The sequence below is a fragment of the Lissotriton vulgaris genome, unplaced genomic scaffold (assembly GCF_964263255.1).
Source record: "Lissotriton vulgaris unplaced genomic scaffold, aLisVul1.2 SCAFFOLD_375, whole genome shotgun sequence".
Classification (NCBI taxonomy): Eukaryota; Metazoa; Chordata; class Amphibia; order Caudata; family Salamandridae; genus Lissotriton; species Lissotriton vulgaris.
The window spans coordinates 644,382-664,806 of record NW_028244278.1 but is presented as its reverse complement, the minus strand read 5'-3'; the positions used below and the strand labels follow the sequence as shown (position 1 = coordinate 664,806).

The following is a 20,425-nucleotide window of genomic DNA, read 5'->3' as shown; positions in this document are numbered from 1 at the left end:
TCTCTCCCCCCGCAGCTGCTTTGCGGGTGAGAGAACTGTGCCGGAGTTCCTGGTGCACATTTTGATGCTACTTTGACTCCTATCGCCCTGGGGGCAGTACCCCGAAAGTTTGCTCGAAGATCGGAACACCGAGGAGAGCCTGGGAGGCGGAGCGAATTGCGGTGCTGTCCAAGCGCCTCGGCTGGGCCGGGTGCTGAAAGCTGGTGATCCCGAGGGATCGGACCCGACGTGCTCCGCAGAGTAACAGAGCCCTCCGGCCGAAGCCTACGTGACCGGTGTCACCGATACACAGTAGACCCTGGACCCTCGCTGGCGCTTTGACCCCTCGCTATCGACGACGGTGCATGGTGCGGAGTGGACCCCGGACCTGGTGGCTAGAGACGGAGGCATCTGCGCGGCGGCCGACCTGGGTGTACCCGCCGGTGCAACTGTGAGACACTGGCTTTGAACTTTCCTTGCCCATTGTGGCCCGGGGGTCGCCGGCGGTCTTGCCAGCCTGGGCCGCTCTCCCGGGCCCCGCCCTGCCGCCATCTTATCACTGAGGAGCTGGAGCTGGCGACCTTCACCCGCGCCTTTGACGAGCCGGTGCCTACTTTCGCCCTGGCTCCTGACCTAATTTCCCAGGGAGTGTGCTACTGAAAGACCCTGACTTTGGCCCCCGATTGCCGCCCTGGTCGGAACTATGATTGTCTCGCCCCGACCTGAGCCGCCATTTTGTCGCCTGTGACGCATCAACCTTGTCTTCGGCGGGGTCTCCACATTTAGTGCCCACGAGCGACTGGACGCATCTGCGGCGGCCGGCCCTGAGCCTTGCCCATTGTTGAGGCCACGATGACTGGGAGAGGAGGCGCGAGGAGGGGAGACCGCACTCTGCCAGACATGCTCAGCAGAGCCCAGCAGCTGCGAGACAGGACACAACCGTCGCCGGGGTCCTCCCGGGCCTCGGCGGACGCAACTGGAGGTGAGCCGCCGGTCACGAGGTCCTTTATGGAAGACTTATTCAGCTCCCTCAAAGACGACTTCCAGACGCTAAAGCAGGAGGTGGCCAGCGAGGTCCGAGAAGTGCGCAGGGAGGTAGAGGGCCTTGGCGAACGTGTTGACACGGTGGAGACGGCGGCCCAGCGCCGAGATGAGGAGCTAGTCCATCTCCAGCAGGACGTTCTCCGTCTACGGGAGCAGTGTGTCGAGCTCCAGGCCCACTCTGAGGACCTCGAGAACAGGTCCAGGCGGAACAATATCCGGGTGCGGGGGGTCCCATCCGCGGACGAGGGAACGGACCTGGTGGCCTATCTACAGGACTTGTTCCGGGAGATTTTGGGAGAAGATGCAGAATTCCCGATCCGCATAGACAGAGCGCATAGAGTGGGCCGTCAGCGCCAGTCATCGGCACCCCCTCCTGATATTCTGGCGTTTCTGCCTGATTTCCCCTTGAAGGAGCGCATTATGACAGAGGCCCGCAGGAAGCAGCCTTTAACTTTCAGAGAGAGGCCCGTGGCGCTCTACCAGGACCTGTCCGCCATCACGCTGCAGAAGCGCAGGTCCTTCCGGATTGCTACGGACTTTCTGCGGGAGCATGAGACGCCCTACTCCTGGGGTCACCCCTTCCGTCTAATCTTCAGATGGAATGGAGTGTTACATCAGCTGCGCTCCCTCCAAGACATCTGCGGGGTGTTGGGACTCACAGCCATGGAAGAAGACGGAGCGACGCCCGCATGGAGACGCTCGGAGAGACGGAGCCGGCGAAGATCGAGGAGGAGACAATCGCCGGCGACTGCGAGTCGCCCTGATTCCCCTACCATCAGGGCGGATATGGCGGAGGCCCTGAGAACGGCGGCCAGGACCTTGCCTGAATCCAACGGCGTGGCCATGACGGCCTAACTTTACTCCGGGGGGAGAGACTCTTAGCCTCTACGATGCTGGGTTAGGGCTGGGGGTTGGGGGGGGAAGGTTGGAGGTGAGTGGCTGAACGTCCACTTGATTGGTTTCTGCGGACTTGCCCGTTCGGGCTGGACTGAGACAATGGGGTGTTTTTCTTTGTTTATGGTTTTGGCTAGTTGCCATGGGTTGGTTTTGGGAGGGCTTAAGAGTTGGTTTGTTGTTGGTGGGGTCCCGTCCAATGTTGCCCAAGCACACGCGAGGCCGGTCTTGGCCTTCCCTGCGCCCCTGCCCCGCGCGCCCCCTCCGCTGATCCCTCGCTTGCTGCACAGCGCTTCGATCCCCTGGGAGCGATGCCGTCCTTGAAGGTAGTGACCCTTAATGTTAAGGGTCTGAACAACCCTGTGAAGCGCAGGGCGATCCTTTCCCTGCTAGAGGGGACGCAAGCGGACATTTGCCTTTTGCAGGAAACTCATCTGCTTCCCAAAGATTGTCACAGGTTGCGCTCTGCCAAGTTCCCCACCCAATTCTTCTCTTCGGCAGCGACCAAGACTGCAGGCGTAGCCATTCTTTTAGCTAGCTCTTTCAGGGGTGAGGTATTATACAAATATGCCGAGCAAAAGGGGAGGCTCCTAGTGTATCGCATGCGGCTTGGGGGTATCGCCTTCACGGTTGGCTCCGTTTATAGCCCGAATGACCACCAGGATCGTTTCCTGGAATCAGTGTTGGTGGACGTCACTGCCTCGCCCGATCGCCATGTTGTCTTGGGGGGAGACCTAAATATGGTCTTCGACTCGGCTATGGATAGGTCTGCCCAGCGCTTCCCGCAGACGGGGGAGCTTTCCCGAGCGGTGCAAGACTGGATTGCAGAGATGGATCTGCATGACCTCTGGCGCGCTATGCACCCCACCGATAGGGACTATTCCTATTTCTCCCACGCGCACCGCACTTATTCGCGGTTGGACTACCTCCTGGTGAGCGGACCGCTGCGTACGGCCGCCACGGCGGCAGACATCGGGGTCTTGTCCTTGTCCGATCACGCACCGGTTTCCGGAGTCTTTGCATGGCCGGCGGCCTCCCCCTCCAGAGGGATGTGGCGGCTTCGGGATACTCTTCTACATAAGAAGTCGGTGGTGAAGCGAGTGGAGGAGGTCATTCAGGATTATCTAGTCCACAATGGCAACTCCGAAACGTCTCTAGCGACGCAGTGGGCAGCCTTGAAGGCGGTCCTCAGGGGGGAATTTATCTCCATTTCCTCGGCCGAGAACAGAGAGCGGCAATGTAAGAGGGACGAACTGACTGCGCAGGTCAGGGAACTTGAGCAGGTTCACCGCTGAACAGGGGCTCCTCGAGTTTGGAGGCAGCTGAAAGCGGCGAGGAAACTCCTCTCTGCGCTAGACCTAGATCGGGCGGAATACGCTGCGTTGCGTCTGAAGCATGCCTTTTATACGGGCGGGGACAGATGCGGTAAGCTCCTGGCCCATCGGCTCAGGGCTGCGCAACAACGCAATGTAGTGAAGGAGCTAGTGGGTGCAGACGGGGTTTTGGTTTCCGGAGACGCAGAGGTGGCGGATTCCTTTCATAGCTTTTACGAGGCGCTATATGCCGCGGAACCCTCCTCACCGGGAGACGCTGAGGACTATCTGGAGTCGGTGACCCTTCCGGTACTAGAGCCCGCCCAGGCGGACCACCTAGAGAGGGACATCCATGTGGAGGAAGTCATCTCCGCTATAGCACGATTGAAACACGGTAAAGCCCCGGGCCCAGATGGCTACACGGCCTTGTTCTACAAGACCTTCTGCTCCACTGTGGCGCCTGTCCTGGCTCGCCTGTTCAACTCTTTCTCCGAACCGGGGGCTATCCCGCCGGACCTTCTTTCCGCGACTGTGTCGGTTATTCCGAAACCCGGGAAGGACCAGACCCTGTGTGGTTCATATCGACCTATCTCGCTTCTGAATGTGGATCTTAAGCTCTACACGGGGATCCTGGCGGCCAGACTTGGCCTGCACCTACCGGGCCTGGTGGAGGCGGACCAGGCTGGTTTTGTACCCGGTAGACAGACGGTCGACAACACCAAGAGAGTGACGCACGTATTAGAAAAGGCCTCGCGCGTCCTGGGGAACGGATGTTACTGTCGGTCGATGCGGAGAAGGCCTTTGATAGGGTTCATTGGCCGTACCTTGAGCTGGTTCTCGGGAAACTGGGGATCGGCGAGAAGTTCCGCACCATGGTCTTCAATTGTTATAAGAGACCATCAGCATCGGTGCGAGTCAATGGGCACAGCTCTGGTAGTTTTGTCATTGAGCGTGGTACGAGACAGGGCTGCCCCCTCTCACCGCTCTTGTTCGCCCTCTACATGGAGCCGTTTGCCCAGAGGATTCGCGACAATCCGGACGCTATTGGGGTTAAGATGGGTCAGTATACCCATACTGTTAGCCTGTATGCGGACGATGTCCTGCTGACCCTGGATGACCCCAGGCGGTCACTCCCTGCTTGCGTCCAGGAACTGAACGCCTTTGCACGCGTGGCCGGCTTTAAAATGAACATGTCCAAATCGGCTGCCCTGGATGTGTCGCTCTCCGCGGACACCAGGAGAGACCTCCAGCGTCTTTTCCCCATGCAGTGGTCCTCGTCCACGGTGCCATACCTGGGGATCCTGCTTGCACCTTCGCTGCCTGAAATGGTCAAAGCTAACTACTCTTCCCTTGGCAAGAAGATTAAGGAGGAACTCGGCCGATGGAGCAAGGGCCTGCTCTCGTGGCTGGGTCGTATCGCAGCGGTGAAGATGACGGTGCTGCCTCAGATCTTGCATCTTTTTCGCGCTCTACCTCTCCAGCCCCCTGTGGGTTGGATACAGCAAGCGCAGGCTGACATCTCCCGTTTCGTGTGGCAAGGCCGCAGGCCTCGGATGAAGAGGGTTCTCTCCACGCTTGCTCCGGAGGCGGGGGGTCTTGGTGTTCCGGATCTCCGGAAGTATTTTCAAGCGGCGCAACTCCGGTATCTGGTGGAATGGAGCAGGTGGGAATCTGACAAGCACTGGCTCTTTCAGGATCAGGCTGTAGCGGGACGCACCCTTCAGGAGGTCCCATTCCTGCGGCGCGCACATCGCCCGGCTAATCTCTACGCCTCCTTTGTCACCCGGGTTCCCCTGCGAGTGTGGGATGCGGTTTGCGAGCTCCGCGAGCTAACTACCTTCCCATCACCGTTTACACCCATAGTTGGTAACCCGGACTTTACTCCGGGCCTAGAACCGGGAGCTTTTTCCCACTGGGTGAGTGCGGGTTGCAGGGTGCTCTTTCAGATTTATGGGCCGGAGGGCGTGCTTCCTTTCCAACAACTCCGACAGGAATTTGGTCTGACAGAGGTAGACAGATTGCGCTACATGCAGGTCCGTCACTGGGCTCTCCAAACCCAAGTGCGCGACGTCGCAGCCCGTCAAATCACACCTTACGAGCGGTGGCTGGTGACCCGGACCTCGGATGCCAAGCTTATTACCGATCTGTATAAATTTCTCCAACCCCCGCCGTTTCATTACCACAATCCGGGGAGGGAGCGCTGGCACAGAGAGTTGGGCAGGGCCCTGAGCCACAAGGAGTGGGACAAGATCGCATATCGGGCGAGGCACTCTGCGTACCACACTGGGCTAATGGAGACCTTTACCAAGGTGTCCACCTACTGGTATTACACCCCGGAGAGGCTCTATGAGATGCACAAACTCGCTGGCGGGGCTGCGGACAGGAAGGTACTGTGAGAAGGTGGCCTGATATGCAGTGCTCACTATTCTAGTGAACACTATGTATCAGTCCAGCAACCCTTATTGATGATTGGTTGTAAGTCAACCTTATAGACCAGCTATCCTAGTAGCGTGGATACGAGCAGTCTAAGGCTAAAGACTCGAGAGGGCGTGTTAAGCCAGCTGTTTACCACACATATACCCCTTGAATACCAAGTGAAAGGACACCACACAAGTGTTATGAAAATAAACAGTTATTTATTTAAAGATCACAACAGCCCTGTACTCTTTATGAGGACAGGGTACTAAGCACAAACCAAAACTCTTACAAAAATACTTAAGTTAGCACAGTATATACAAATGCCCGAGGGGCACGGAAAACCATATACTCTGAAAGTGGAATGCGAAATTCCTAGCAGGTAAGTACAGTACTAATAGCTTTTGGAATCGCTAGGACTTGACTAGGGAATCGTTAGATTACTTCTAGGAGGCCTAGGGGACTCGGGTGCAATGTGTGCACTCTCACGCGAGATGCGGGACAAAAGTCTATGGTAGCTAGGAAATAGAAAGTTAGTGTTCTCGGGCGAACCCGACCTGGTAGGGAGAAAACGAAAGTAGATTCTGACCCTTGGATAGTGAGGCTATGCTGGGGCACCGAAATGCCGAAGTTACCTAGCCCAGGGGCTGCAGCTGCATAGGTCTGAAAAGACGTCGGGAATCCTCGTAGACGGACCAGGAGCCGGAAGAAAAGATGCTGGCCGGTGACCAGTGGAGAAAGTTCAGTTGGATCCAAGCCTGGATCTCGAAGATAGATGACACCTGAAAGCAGAGGGGACCAAGTTCGAGACTACTAGCCAGTAGTCAGTGGGCACCAGGAGGGCACCGGATGGTAGCCACCTCGACAAGGTGAGTGGGTGACGCTTGACTCGAAGATCTCACGGACCAGGAGGCGTTGTCGGCGACCAGGATGGAGGATCGAGCTGTCCCACGAAGATAGAAGCTGTCGGCGTCGCTGGACCCAGGATTGGGCAACAAAGCCTTGGCAAATTCAAGCCCACGCGGTGGACCTAAAATGGCGTCTGGAGTGGACCAGGAGGGTCCGGGGTGCCTCTCTTGAAGAAGGAAGCAAGGGCCAGCCTGGGGCAACCAGACCAGCAGTCGTGAAGTCGTTGGGCGTCGTTCAGAAGGCCACAAGCCAGCCGGCTAGTAGCCAAACAACGCGGTGCACAGCAAACAGCAGAAGGGCCCCACGCAGATCGTGGAGATGCAGGGAGGCTGATCTTGGGTGCTGGAGCTGCGCAGGGTCGGGGCTTCTCGGACCCCAAAGCACTCACCAGTGGAGGACACGGTGGGCTTGCAGTAAAGATGTCGTGCAGTCTTGGCGATCGTCGGTCCCTTGAGGTCTCGTCGCACTCACGGTTCTCAGCTTGGCTGTAGAGGTGAGTAGAGGTCAGAGGTGCCAGGGAAGCCGGGTCTCGTCGAGCTGGGTCGTCGGATTCGTGATGAAGGACTTGCAGCAGACCGCAGTGTTCTTTAGGATGGTGCCCGCTTGATGCAGGGTGACTACTCCTTAGCCACAAGGGAGAATCTTGAAGAAGAAATCGTGAAGTCCTTTCGAAGAAAGTGGTATCTTGATTCCAAAGATGATCTAATTTTAACAGGGGGCCCGCTCCCATCTTTATACTAAAAAAGGGGGCTGACCCGGTGACTAGGTCCTGCCTATGGGTGGGACTAGGTGGGGGGTGGTTACACCCCTCAGCCATGCCGGACTTCCCCAGGCCAGGGGCTGGTGTGCCCCTGGAACTGGTTCAGACCGGCCTATGCGTAGTGAGCACCGGGGTGCCACTCAGCAGTCACCTTCCTGTAAAGCCCTGCCTACCCAGGATACACAAAACCATGTCTGGGACGGTGCTAGCACCGCCCCTGACAGGAAACCCTTTGTCCAGGCTCCCCTCGCTGGAAGGACTCCCAGCTGCAGGGGGTCAGACTCGTGTCTGTGGTGGCAGCATCCATTTGTGGAGCTGAGGCTTCAGTTAACTTTAACCGGGGTTCACAGTTACATACATGTCGTGTCCCTCTAGAAGGGTGGAATGCTAACCCCGTCGCCAGAATTGGCGAGGGGTTAGTATTCCAATTCGTATGACACCTTACTCGACATGTTTTGATAAAGCAATACCAAAGATAGCATTTAACCGCGAGGATTATAATGCACTTAAGAGTATATGGTATGCGATATCATGGAACAGCTATTAGGACTTGATTCCGCAAGCTGCAGACAGGCTCAGCTCATGCCAGAGCACCATCTCACACGATTCCAAGCACTCTGCCTTCAGGATTGTCAAGGCCTGCCATAGGAGTGACTGATAGGAATCGGTGTGTCCATTTTAGGGTTAGGTATAGGTATACTACACCTACAGCAAAGGGTGATTACACGACTTTGCCCCAGCTGTCATGCAGCCAGTTGTGTCAAATTTAGGAGGCCAGCCAGGGGTGGCATAATACATGCTGCAGCCCCTGGCAGCCCTGGGTACACCTATGCCCTGAGTTACAGGGTCTGATAAGGTGGCCCAGTACCAATTGGTAGATGCACCTAGGGTACATGAGGTAATTTAGAAAGAGAACAGCCAGGCTGTGGGTCTGATTGGCAGGCCCACAGCCAGAGAAAGTCGTAAACCAGTGAAACAAAAGCAAAAAATCTGGGTGATCATAGGATTGCAGACCCTACTCTCCTACAGGTACTCTATCGCACATTCTTTGGGGGTGCCCGGTACTGACTGCTTATTGGAAAGAGGTCCTAGATGAGGTGGATAGACACTTTGAGATTGAACTCCCGCGCTTCCCGGCATACGTCCTGCTAGGCCTTCCCAATGACTTGATGTACCCGCTGAAGTCCCGCAGGGGTAGGCAGATTGCTATTGCGCTAGGCTCAGCGGTTCAAAATATCCTTGTCCACTGGCGCACCCCCACTGCCCCCTCTATCACTGGCTGGCTACATAGACTCTGGCAGGTACTGGGTATGGAGAAGATGTCGCTCACAGTGGCTGGAAATGTAGATCAGTTCGAGGAGCTCTGGCACCCCTTCTTGGCACTACTGTCCACGGAATTTCGGGAGCTCACATGTCCGAGGTACCTGCGCCTTCTTAGGCTGTCGCCACCGGCGGCCCCAGCGGATTAAGAGGGATGGGGTTGGGGGGACTGGGGGATGGGGGTAGGCTGTTTGGGGTGGATGTTTCTATTACGGGCTACTGGACGGGGATGTTGGGGTATTGTTTTCTTTTTCTTCCTTTTCCTGGGGACGGGGGGCTTGGAGGGACTGCGTTGTGTTTCACTGTGTTGCAGGACGCTACTCGCGCTTAGCTTTGGGTGGGAGGTTGGGGACTATAGGAGGGTTGTGCGCACTGCCTTATTGCCTTACAGTTTATGCCTTCTCTTCCCCTCCTGGACCACCGACCTCCCCCCTTCGAACTAGAACTGCTGCAACATGTCTCTCCTTTTTTACTCATTGTACTGTATGTAACCTTGACCTCCTACTTCCCTTCCCCATGTTTCTTTTGTTTAATAAAAATGCTTTAAACCTAAATTATGTAGAGGTCAAAAATTGCTGCGAAAATGCATTTCATCGCTTTCACAAAAAAGTTGTGGTAAAGTTGTATTTTTGCCTCTGGGTTTTTTTTTTTTAGGTTTCACCCTATTGTCTCTGTTCAGCTTCGAATTGAGACTGTCGATAAAGAGAACAAGCATTTGCAATGCAGTAGGTCCCGCATTTGCAAGAGTTTAAGCTATTGGGATTGTAAATGACAATGCCTTTTATTTATCTGTTTTCATAATTAATACACAAATAAAAGGCATTATCATTTACAATGGCAATAGCTCAAACTCTTATAAATGTGAGACCTATTGCATTTCAAAGAAGTGGACGCCATTGTCCCAGGCTGCTTGGAAAGTGAAAGAGCGCATGGCACGCTCAATGTTGCAGGAAAGCATGTTGTGCCTGCAGTAGGAGAAACTCGTTAAAGAAAATAGTGCTTACAGATTCAATAAGATGTACTGTGTAATAACCGAAGTAATAAGGCCAGTCCTCATGGGAGGTTACAAATGAAAACAAGGTGGTACTAAGGAGGGACTAACAAGCCTATTAACGAATCGGAAACCAGCATTTACGAAGGACAATGACACAAACCAATGATACATATGGGCTGAGAGTGGGTGTGGCTTCAAGTCCATACTGAATACAGCATGCCTGGCAGAGCAGCGCAGGCGCTGCCCAAGCTCGACCTAACAATGGGCATGTAGAATGTCGCTAGGCACAGCCCGGTGCTGTGTGAGCTGAACAGTGTGTCCTTCCAAGTGAATAACAAGGAGTCCCTGCACAGCAATGCCTGCACTACCTCCTTGCGATGGAGATGCACTCGTCGGAAAAAAGCCCATACCTCCGCTAGGTCCTCCTTGTGGCCTGCCCCCCATCTATCCAAGTCTCCTATCCCAGTAAGCACTCGCGCCTGCTCCCCTCTCACAGAACCTTGGCCACCACACTCCCTCTTGGTTACTTCACCATTTACCTTTTGTTGATTTGGATGTGTTTATCCTAATGGCTGTCACGGTTATTGAAATGATTGGGGAACAATCCTATACCAAAAGGCTATGGTTGTTCACTACCCTGAACCCTGTGCGTGCATGGTCCATCTCCTGTGTCTATTTATTCAGATTCCCAGTATCCGAAGATCTGGACTGGCACATCTCCATTAATCCTAGCAGTTGGGGCATCTGTCAGTCAGTATCCTACTGAAGATTTCCCAAATTTGCACAGGCACCATTCTCTCCCTCATGTTACAGCAGTAATAAATTGCTAAACTGTTGATATGTCACCTGAAGCGATGAGCGTCGGGCACTAGAACTGAATCGGGCTGAGAGCCCTGTCCCCCACCTGGATGTGTCACCTGAAGTGCTGAGCGTCCGGTTCTCTTCCGCGACGATCAGTTGTGAGGCCCAAGCTTGACTCCTCTGCTCACCGCATATGGGGAAAAGAACAGATTTGGATGGGTTGGCACATAGTCCAGTTGTCTCTCCGAAGACCTGCAAAATCTAAAGCACCCTTGGCCCTGTGACCCAAGGGTTGGAGATGAAGAATAATGCGTCGTCAGCATATAGTGCAATCCTGTCTGAGCATTCGGGCAACCAATCCAACCCCCAGAACACCACGTCCAGGCGCACCCACGCTGCCAATGGCTCTATAGCTAAGGCGAAAAAAAGCTGGGAAAGGGGGCAGCACTGGTCCCCGTGGCCGTAAGATCCTTATATGGTAATTTTACATAGGCACGAAAACAGGGCCCTAGGTCAACCGCTTCCAAGAGTTAAAAAAGATAGGACCAGCTCAGTGAGTCAAACACCTTATCGATGTACGCTAGTAGGACAGCCGCGGGGCGTCCTAGGCGGTGGGCCTCAGCTACTGCAATGTGGGCCTGGTTGAGCGTTGTGGCATAAAGCCAGATTGATCTGGATGTACCAGGTCCAGAATACAAGTGCGCAGGCGATCGGCCAGGACTTTTCCTAGCAATTTCGGCTCAAAATTCAATAGAGATATGGGGTGATACAAACCTGGATCTTCTGGAGGGCGACCCGGTTTAAGGAAGATCGCTATTTCGGCATGTCACCAGTCTGGAGGCAGGATACCCTGTTCCGAAGGCATGTGTATGGCTTTAAGTAAGTGTGGGCCAATGGTCCCCATATGGGGGTGCACAAAATCGCTTGGGAACCCGCCCTGGCCAGGTGCCAGGCCCGGATCCTTATTGGAAAAGGCTGCCTGTAACTCGTCTAGAGAGATGGGCTTGCCTACGGCATCCCGCTGTTCGTCCGAGAGGTGTCTGGGAGGGGGGGGCGCATCTAAAAGAAAAGCATCTATGAGAGGTTCGGCTAGTCCCTCGTGGTTGCTGGATTGAGCCTCATAGAAATCGGCAAAGGCCTTAACCACCGCCTCGAGGGAGGTACATGTATCACCTCCAGGGGATCTCAGGAGAGGGACTTGTGTCTGGGATGTCATGATGTCGTTCCAGTCCCCACCGAGGATCGTCAGGCCACCCGGGAGATCCCCCCACAGCTGCGGCAGTCTATCAATAAAAGTGTGGCTGAGTGGTGGGGTGTAAACACTCCCAATCATGATCTGTTCCCCAGCCAGAGTACCGGAAACGACCATGAAGCGGCCTCCCAGATCCGACTGGAATGGAACTCTACGATGACTGAGTATGGCTCTACCGCGTGCCACCCTTGAGAAGCCAGAATGGTATACTGTGGCATAGCCCTAGCGAGAGAGACATGGAGCCTTGTTACCTAGTAAATGCGTTTCCTGTAATAAAAAGATGTCTGCAGAGTAACGCTTTGCCAGGTGAAGTACCGCCCCCCATTTGACCTTATTCAATAGACCCAGTACATTCCTGGATATGATGTTAAGATCCCCCAGGGGAGCGTCACCTGCTGTGGGTGTCATGTCCAATCTTTAAGGTGTAGTGCGAAAGGTGATGCGGAAAGTATGAGACTGTGGTGTGTGCGTTGTGCAGAAACCTTCAACAAACTTCCCCTCTCTCTGACCTCCCACCAACCCCAATACATCCTGGAACATGGAGTATCTGACGCAGTGGAATCTCGTCTTGGCCCCCAAATGTGAAGACCCCGGTGGTTCCCCCAATGGATCCCCTCCCTCCCAACATTACCCATCGTAACTCAAACCAGTGAGGGCGTGTAAGGCCTTGCGCCCTCTAGGGAAATAAGAGACCCCTGACCCTAAGAGGAAGAAATTCCATCATGTGGCCTCAGCCGGTGACCCAACTAGTTAAGGAGGAAAACAGAGTGAGAAATGTCCGAGACACCATGGCTACTTCAGTCTGCAGTACTTGTCCAGTTCTGGGTACACCAATAGGAGCTGGTTTAGTTTCGCAGATGAGTTGCGTCTCCCACTTGTCTGCCGCTCCTATGTGAACCCTGGGAAGAGCCTGAATCCATATTGGGTGGTGAATGCTGCTTAAAGTTGCGTTGTTCATCCGTCCAAGCAAACACCTCCTCTGGGGAATCAAAAAAGAATGTTTTTGAATTGTAGATCACTTTCATGTGGGCTGGGAACAGCAGCGCATAGGATAAATTCAGTTCACGCAGTCGCCGCTTGGCTGCAACAAAGGACTGGCGCTGCTGCTGGACCATGCGGGTGTATTCCGGGAAGACTATGATGGAATGAGACTCAAAAATCATGTTGTCTTTATGCGTCCTGGCAAAACGAAGGACGGCGTCGCGGTCAGCGTAATTGAGAAGGCGGGCAATAACGGGCCGTGGGCGCTCCCCCAGTGGCGGCTTTTTCGTCAGAGCGTAGTGGGCCCGTGCAATCATGAAGCGGGAAGAGATGTCTTCGAAGGGCAACAGCGCCTTGAGCCAACCTGGGAGGAAGGCATCCATCGAGGACCCCTCACAATCCTACCAGGCGGATGTTGTTGCGGCTTCCCCCCCCTTCTGCATCCTCGACCCGCGCCGCCAATTCTTGGGAAGCCTGGTGTTCACCTTTGACTTCCAGAAGAATCTGTGCACCCAGGAGAAGGAAGGGTTACAGTAGGGACCTGAGGATTGGCTGCTCTCTTACAATTTAGGACAAGACTAGAATGGCTGCTGCGAAAATTGTCATTGCTTTGATATGCATTCTGGTGCTGATTACATCTACGTTATCCCCTCAAGAACCCAAGGCACACCTTTGGTGAATGCTGCTATGAAGAGTACTGCCTGAAGTATGGGGTGCTGCTGGGACAGATGACATGTGTTACTACCCAGTCCAATCCGCAGTAATACTTCTTGGTGTTTAAAGCTGGTGAGGACTGAGAGTTGTGCTTGGTCACGCCTCCCCCACCTGAGGGGTGGGGTTGCCAAAGGTTTGCACACCTCTCCTCCTATCTTGGCTTTCCCGGCAATTCTCCTGCCCAAAGTGGGGGTCAGAACTGGTGGGGGCCAGTTGCTGGAGCAGCAAAGGGCTGGGGTCATCTTACAAAGGCGGCATGCCTTTGAAGCTTCCCCATCGTGGATCCTTCCCATCCCGGGGGAGGAGGCTTGGCACCTCGACCCAGGATGTGCTTTGTTTCAGAACCCCTAGAGCGGCAGGCCTTAGACCTAGGGGTCCATAAACATGTCTGGGGGTGGCAACTGGCGAGCAACTACTCAGCCAGGACACGAGAGTCCGCTTGTTTTTCAGGGGGGTATCTCTGAGATGCCCTCTGAGTGCATTTTTCATTAAATCCCACATTGGCATCAGTGTGGGTTTAATGTGCTGAGCAGTTTGATATCAAACGTCCCCGTTTTCAGTAAAGCCATTATGGAGCTGTGGAACTCGTAATGACATACTCCCAGACCATATACTCTTTATGGCAGCACTGCACTTACAATGTCTAAGAATGAACTTAATAGAAATGCGTGACCCTTAATTGAGTCTAAGAATGAACTTAGACACTGTAGGGGTACAGGGCTCATGGCCCTGTACCTTCACCAGTGGCTTAATGCACCCAGGTAGAGGGGTGGCTGACCCATGCCATAGGCAGGGAGTTGTAGGCATGGCCCACAAGGATGTGTGCCTTGTCGACTCTTCACTTTGTTCTGCACCAAAACACGCAGCCTGCAAAGGCAGTGTGCGAGTGTTAAGGTACAGGGCCTCTAAGGATGGCACAATATGTGCTGCAGTCCTTAGAGGCCTTCCCTGGTCACAGTGCCCTGGGTACCTATGGTACATTTTACAAGGGACTTACATGTGGCCATAGAGTTGCCAATTCTGGTGTGCAACAGTGTAGATTTAGGGTAAGAACATCGGCCCTGGGTACCTGGTTCGCAGGAACCCAGGGCACACATAGTCCAAGAGCATCAACATCAGGCAAAAAGTGGGGGGCAATCATGCAAAAAGGGGCACTTTCCTACAGTGACCAACTGCCTCCTATGGAGAACTACCCTCACCTTGCTTCACAGCCTAACTGGCTGGCATCCGACTCGATCACCATATCTGGAGTGGAACTGAAGATTGTATGGGTGGTGTGCCTTGAGGAGTTGTAGGGCCCGTTAGTCCAAGGGACCCGTAAAGATGGCCTGGATTGAAGAGGAGAACTCCCCCCAACTGGGCTGTCTTTCTGAGGGATTTGTGGGACTTGGCTAACATTTGACGGAGCTCATGCTGTGCTGGATCTTTGCCATCTTCCAGGAGGGAAGGCTCAGATGCTGATGTTGAGTCGATGACGAAAATTAAGAAGGTAGTCTACTGGGATGGGACCAGAAGAGATTTCTTTTTGTTGATCACAAAACCCATGCCCTGCAAGAGGTTGATCGCTGTCTGAAGAAGGGACGCTAGTTTCTTGGGGCACTGGGCCAGAAGGAGAATGTCGTCTAGGTAGACAATGAGCTAAACCCTGAGGAAATCTATTGCCGGTTTGAGAACCTTTGTGAAGCACCGGAGGCGGACGACAGGCCAAAGGGAAGAGTCACTAACTCGAAAATCTGGGAACGCCAGAGGAACTGCAGAGACCGGTGGTGAGAGAGAAACAGTAGGACTTTTGGGTATGCATCCTTCAGGTCTGGCGTACCATCCAATCTTTTTTTTTTGCTAATCAAAGGGGGGAGGAGGAAATACTGATCCTTCAGTTTCCTAATTGTAATCCAAATAATCAATGGGGAAGGATCACTTGTCCTGCATGAACCAGGGTATGCAAGAGAAAGTTGAAGTGTCTCCGATAAAAAACCCTCATGCACGTGTTGGGAAGTGTGGGTAGTGGTATGTCTTGATTCTCCGCTCTTCATACACGTTTGTGCATAATCATAGGGTTAGTTTTTGGTATGCAGCCTCCACCAGGAGGATCTTACCCATGGTAAAAACAGTAGTGACCCAGTGATGTGAACAGTGTTCAATTAAAAATACCCGTACAACCAGATATTGAGCTTTATTAATTCTGGGTTCGGGTAGCCCCTCTAAGGGAATGCTCCAAAAATAGTGCGTTCTATTGAAAAGGTTAGGATTTCATAACGCGCTGGCATTTAGTGAATAATAAAAATGGCCGACATGTTGCAGCCCCATTTGCCGGAATTCGGACTTATGAGCTTTCTTCAGGACCATTCGTGGTGAGTGAGAGTGCGCAAGTATTCAGTACTATTGCAAACAAGTGTGAGAAAAGGGAAATTATCAACCTGTTTCTTCTTAATGGTCTCAATGTACCTGAAGTGTAGAGAACTTACACCTCCTTCGGGTATTACAATGGCTTCGAGGGGGCTAGCGCTCCGCTCCTCGCGCCTCACATTACGCTGAAGCTGCCTCTTGTTACCCGGAAGTAACGACTACAGGTATATTGAAACCATTAAGAAGAAACAGGTTGAACACTGTCCACATCACTGGGTCACTACTGTTTTTACCATGGGTAAGATCCTCCTGGTGGAGGCTGGATACCAAAAACTAACCCTATGATTATGCACACACGTGTATGAAGAGCGGAGAATCAAGATATACCGCTGCCCACACTTCCCAACACGTGCATGAGGGTTTTTTATCGGAGTCACTTCACCTTTCTCTTGCATACCCTGGTTCATGCAGGACAAGTGATCCTTCCCCATTGATTATTTGTTGTACCATCCAATCTGACAAAAGCAAGACATCTCTGAGAAGGTGGATGTCTTCCAGTTTCAATTTGCGGTATACCAGTCAGTCCTTGAAGTCTTGGAGGCTGATTACTGGTGTGCATCCCCTGTCGGACTTGTTGACTAGGAAAAGGTTGAGGGGGAAACTGTTGAGGTGTGTCTCAGAGTGACAGATTGCCCCTTTCTGGAGGAGGGCCTGCACTTAGTCTGAGTGCCGCATCTCTAAAGGAGAAACAAATGGGGCAAGGACGGGAGACCGGATGAGGGAACCTGTAAAACTTGATATGAAATCCATGCACAGTTTGTAAGATCCAAGTGTCCGAAGTAATAGTTGCCCACGCTGGAAGGAAAAGTGCCAAACACCCCCCTATCCTTATGAGTGGACGGAAAAACACCTAACTGTTCCAGCATTGCTGTTTGCTCCTTTGAATCCTCTACGGTCCCGAAACAGTTGTCCTCTGGTAGGGTATAAGTAGGAAAGTGTGGATTGGTCTGAAACTGGCCGCACCCGGAGCCTTGTCCTTTAGGGGTTGACAGCAGTAGCTTTGTATGTCAACACAAGTATATACACAAGGATTTCTTCGATTTTTCTAATTGTTCATCTTTTTTTCCGTATTATATTTATGTTTTTTGAATTATTTGAAGGTCCAATGATTAACACCAAAATTAGCCGGTCGCTGGAGAGGCCAACACCTGCTAAAAGGCATCGGTTGCCAAGCTGGCAGAACAATGTGAGATTCTGTACGTGTTTTTGGTTTCTCTAAAAAACACCTCCTGTTTACCAAGAGAGGCCGAGATCTTTCTACTCAGGCTTAGTTACTTGGAACTTTTGATACCTAACAAATAGTGGCAAATGAGGACAAAAAAAAAATAATATACATAAGTCACAATTGTTTCTTCAATCTTTTATTCTTTTCGTAGATTCTTCTCATACGGAAGTTCTGTGACCGATTGAAAGCCAACACATGTTTAGTCGTTTCTGTTTAGATATACACGCGACTTTTTCAAGGCTCAATTGTCTTCAATATGTAATTGTTAACATGTGGGGATATTTCCAACCCACACGGTCCTCTGGCGTGGGGAAATAAAAGTGGTTATGTCCAAATAACGACGCTCGCTCTCCAGTATATGGTTGTAAACAACGTCTAAACCCTTTGTGCAATGTACAGACCCCTCACGCCGGCTTCCTTGAGTAAGCCAGCATGAAGGGTCTGTACGTTGCACAAAGGGATTTAGATAAACAGATTGAAGAAACAATTGTGACTTGTTTATATACTTGTGTTGACGAACAAAGCTATTTCTGTCATTTTCTGTGCTTCTGAAACTTTTACGAGTTCTAGGGACTTCGCAAATACTAAAGTTGCAGCTAAGGCCGCAGAATCTGGGTAGGCAGGTGGTTCTCTCCACCTTTTGGCACCGTACCCAGAGAAAAATGCAGGTAGCGAACACTCGCTTTATATTGGATTGCGCCTTGTCAAGTGACCTTAATATCGCAATTTTTGCGCAACAGCTCCCGACTCTGAGGAGGCCAGATCCCCAACTTGGGATCCACCTTAATTAAAAGGGAACGACGCCGCTCGGTGAAAAGCGCACAATTTGACTTAACAAAGAACACAATTTCCCGCCAGGCCCAGTTAGAAAGTACATCTGGTGCTATCAAGGATCCTGAGGCCTTAGCCTCCTTGGCTGTATCCAAGATCTTAGTCCTGTGGCAAATTGCATCTGGCAGGTTGTCCTGGCACGAACGCCAGGACCTGTTAATGCCTTTCTTTGTATCTTTGTTGAATTTCACAAGGAATGTTGCCATCTTTGGATCTATGTCCGGGGTAAGGGTTACCGTCTCTCCCAGAGAGGGATGGGGCACTCCACCCTAACACTATTGCAGGCCTTGTTTTCTAAAATTTTGCAGAGCTACTGAGCTAAATAGTTGGCCTCTTTCTCACCTGGCACCCATTCAGCGGACGCGGGGTGTATAATCTCATTGGGATCCAGCATATACGAAAGCACCCTGGGGTGCAGGGGTAGGATCAGAAAGACGAGCGCCAGGGCCTAGATGTGGCTGCTTCCTCATCCTTGTTGCTACTGTCACCATCTGGGTCAGGAGTACTGTGGTAGGTAGGGTCTCCAGACCCACAGGGGTTGTCATGAGGCGAGGGGTGGGCCAAGAATGTGTTTGAGGCACTCGAAAGTGTCCTTGTCAACCTCGTTCTCATGCCTTTTCTTGGGAGGTGTGAACCCCCTTGTGGGGCTTTAGCTGGGACCACTGCATTACTCTGGGTATTTTTTGGTCACTCCCTCGCTATCTGCTCAGAGAGGTGTTGGCACATGATTACGAGGGCTTCGGGACCACACCGCGGGCTGCACACCCCGCGGCCGCAAGAGGGAATCTGAAAAGGAAGAGATTTTCCATTGTTGTCTTACACCAAATCTGATTGGTGTGCTCTATAACACGGCCAGATCTGCTGGAGTTGGTGAAACTGGTTAACTCCCCCGTGGACCTTTCCCGGTTTTCGCTGGTGGCTTTATTCATATTTATTTCTCCTGCGCCCTAAAGAAGGTTGACCTCGGAGAGAGCTCTGCCTCGAAACGCGCATCAGCACTTATTTTAAAATCTTTCAGACCAGGATACTTATACAACTTGAGACCCTTTAAACGGAGGAACCTAGGGCCAAAAAGTAGCTGAAATTTTGAAGTACACTGATTTGTTATTACTTAACACTAATGTAAATATTGCATTCTGTAGTTTGTTCAATTTTTTATACTATATAAAAATCAATACACAATTTCTGTGTGTTAACAGAAGGAATATATTTGATGTTTTCAATCTCATGAGAATGATTTGAGTTATGAGATTTGGCGTGCTTTCTTTTTGGGCTATATTTTTGTGCATTCTAATGTATGATTTAAGGTATTTTTTTCATCCATTTTCACGGCAGGGTTTGTTCTTTTATTAGATTGGTTTATTTCCCCTAGTCCTGCTGGTATATTAGTTTTCAGGGGCCCTCTTCTTGTTATATGTTTGATGAGGTCTGTGGCAGTGCAACATGCGCCTGGTATTCAGAAAGAACAGATTGGTGCATTGAGAACCTCTTCTCAGGCAAGTACCAATTTCATTTCGATTCTGGGGTGCTGCAACAGGTTTTCAATTCTTAGAGTGTACTGTCGTGTAGACCTGCTCCCCACAGAAAAAATGGAAAATGCCAACTCGACATGCAAAATGCTAAAGCACTGAACAATATGCATGTCCCTCTGACTTCATGAAATTTACTTTTGAGAACATTCTGGAAATAAAACAACATGTTCATGTGAGAAGGGGCATGCTTATGATTAGCCACTTCTTGTGGCCTCTCAAGCCTCCTGCAGTCGCAGCGACCCACCTTTCTACCCGCAGAGCTTTGAACAGAGAAGTGTACACCATAGCCTGTTTATTTTCCTACCATTGCAATGGCTATATTCAAAGAGCACACTATTTGTGCATTTGCTGATCAGCAGCAGATTCGGAAGACACGTCTGTAGGGGGTTTGAATGCTGACGAAGGACTCCAAACTGACATTTACTAACTTTCAGTGACCTGTAGTTAGGTTTTATTTTGTCAACATTACCTTTGGCTCTTACTATGTAGCAAACAGTATGATCATTGGCCACGCTGCTTTTATTTCCTTTCACATGAGTCTATTCCAGTTTAAATCTGGGAGGCCGATGGGGAGCTATGTGCTCTACAAGTGCCATGATGAATGGAATAGTTGAAGAGACAAACCTTGTAATCTTTATCAGGACGGTGTTTATTGCGGGCAGTCTGGGGGTTCAAGCGTGAAAGTTTCAGTTCATGGAGTGTTGTCTCCACAAACTCGTTGAGAGTCTTAGTCTGTGTTATTTCCGTTACCTTATCGGCTGAACAATCAGTTTATGTCTAGTAGATTTTTATTTGTCACAGTGTATTCGCTTGTGTCCTCCACAGTGTCGCAGACCTTTTACTACAAGCCCTTTGGTGGACTCTACAACATGCCCTACCTGATGGACAGCTTGAGTGAGGAGTCTGGGAAGCTCAGCCAGTCCGAGTGGTGGGAGCTCTTGTACTTTATAAAGAAGCTGGAACCTCAAGAACAGCTGGAAGTCAACAGCATCATTCGAAGAAACGAGGACGAGCAGGTAAGCATCGTGCTGTGAAGCGCGGCTGCTTCTCATTTG

General features: G+C 51.7%; 1 protein-coding gene across 1 annotated transcript in view; it reads left to right on the top strand.

The window, feature by feature from the left end:
• CUL9 (cullin 9) overlaps positions 1-20,425 on the top strand; it is a 443,484-nt gene that overhangs the window by 69,115 nt on the left and 353,944 nt on the right. Inside the window, exon 6 of the mRNA XM_086948773.1 lies at positions 20,196-20,386. Within this exon, the coding sequence (XP_086804899.1) occupies positions 20,196-20,386 (191 nt within the window). The remainder of the gene's footprint in view (positions 1-20,195; positions 20,387-20,425) is intronic.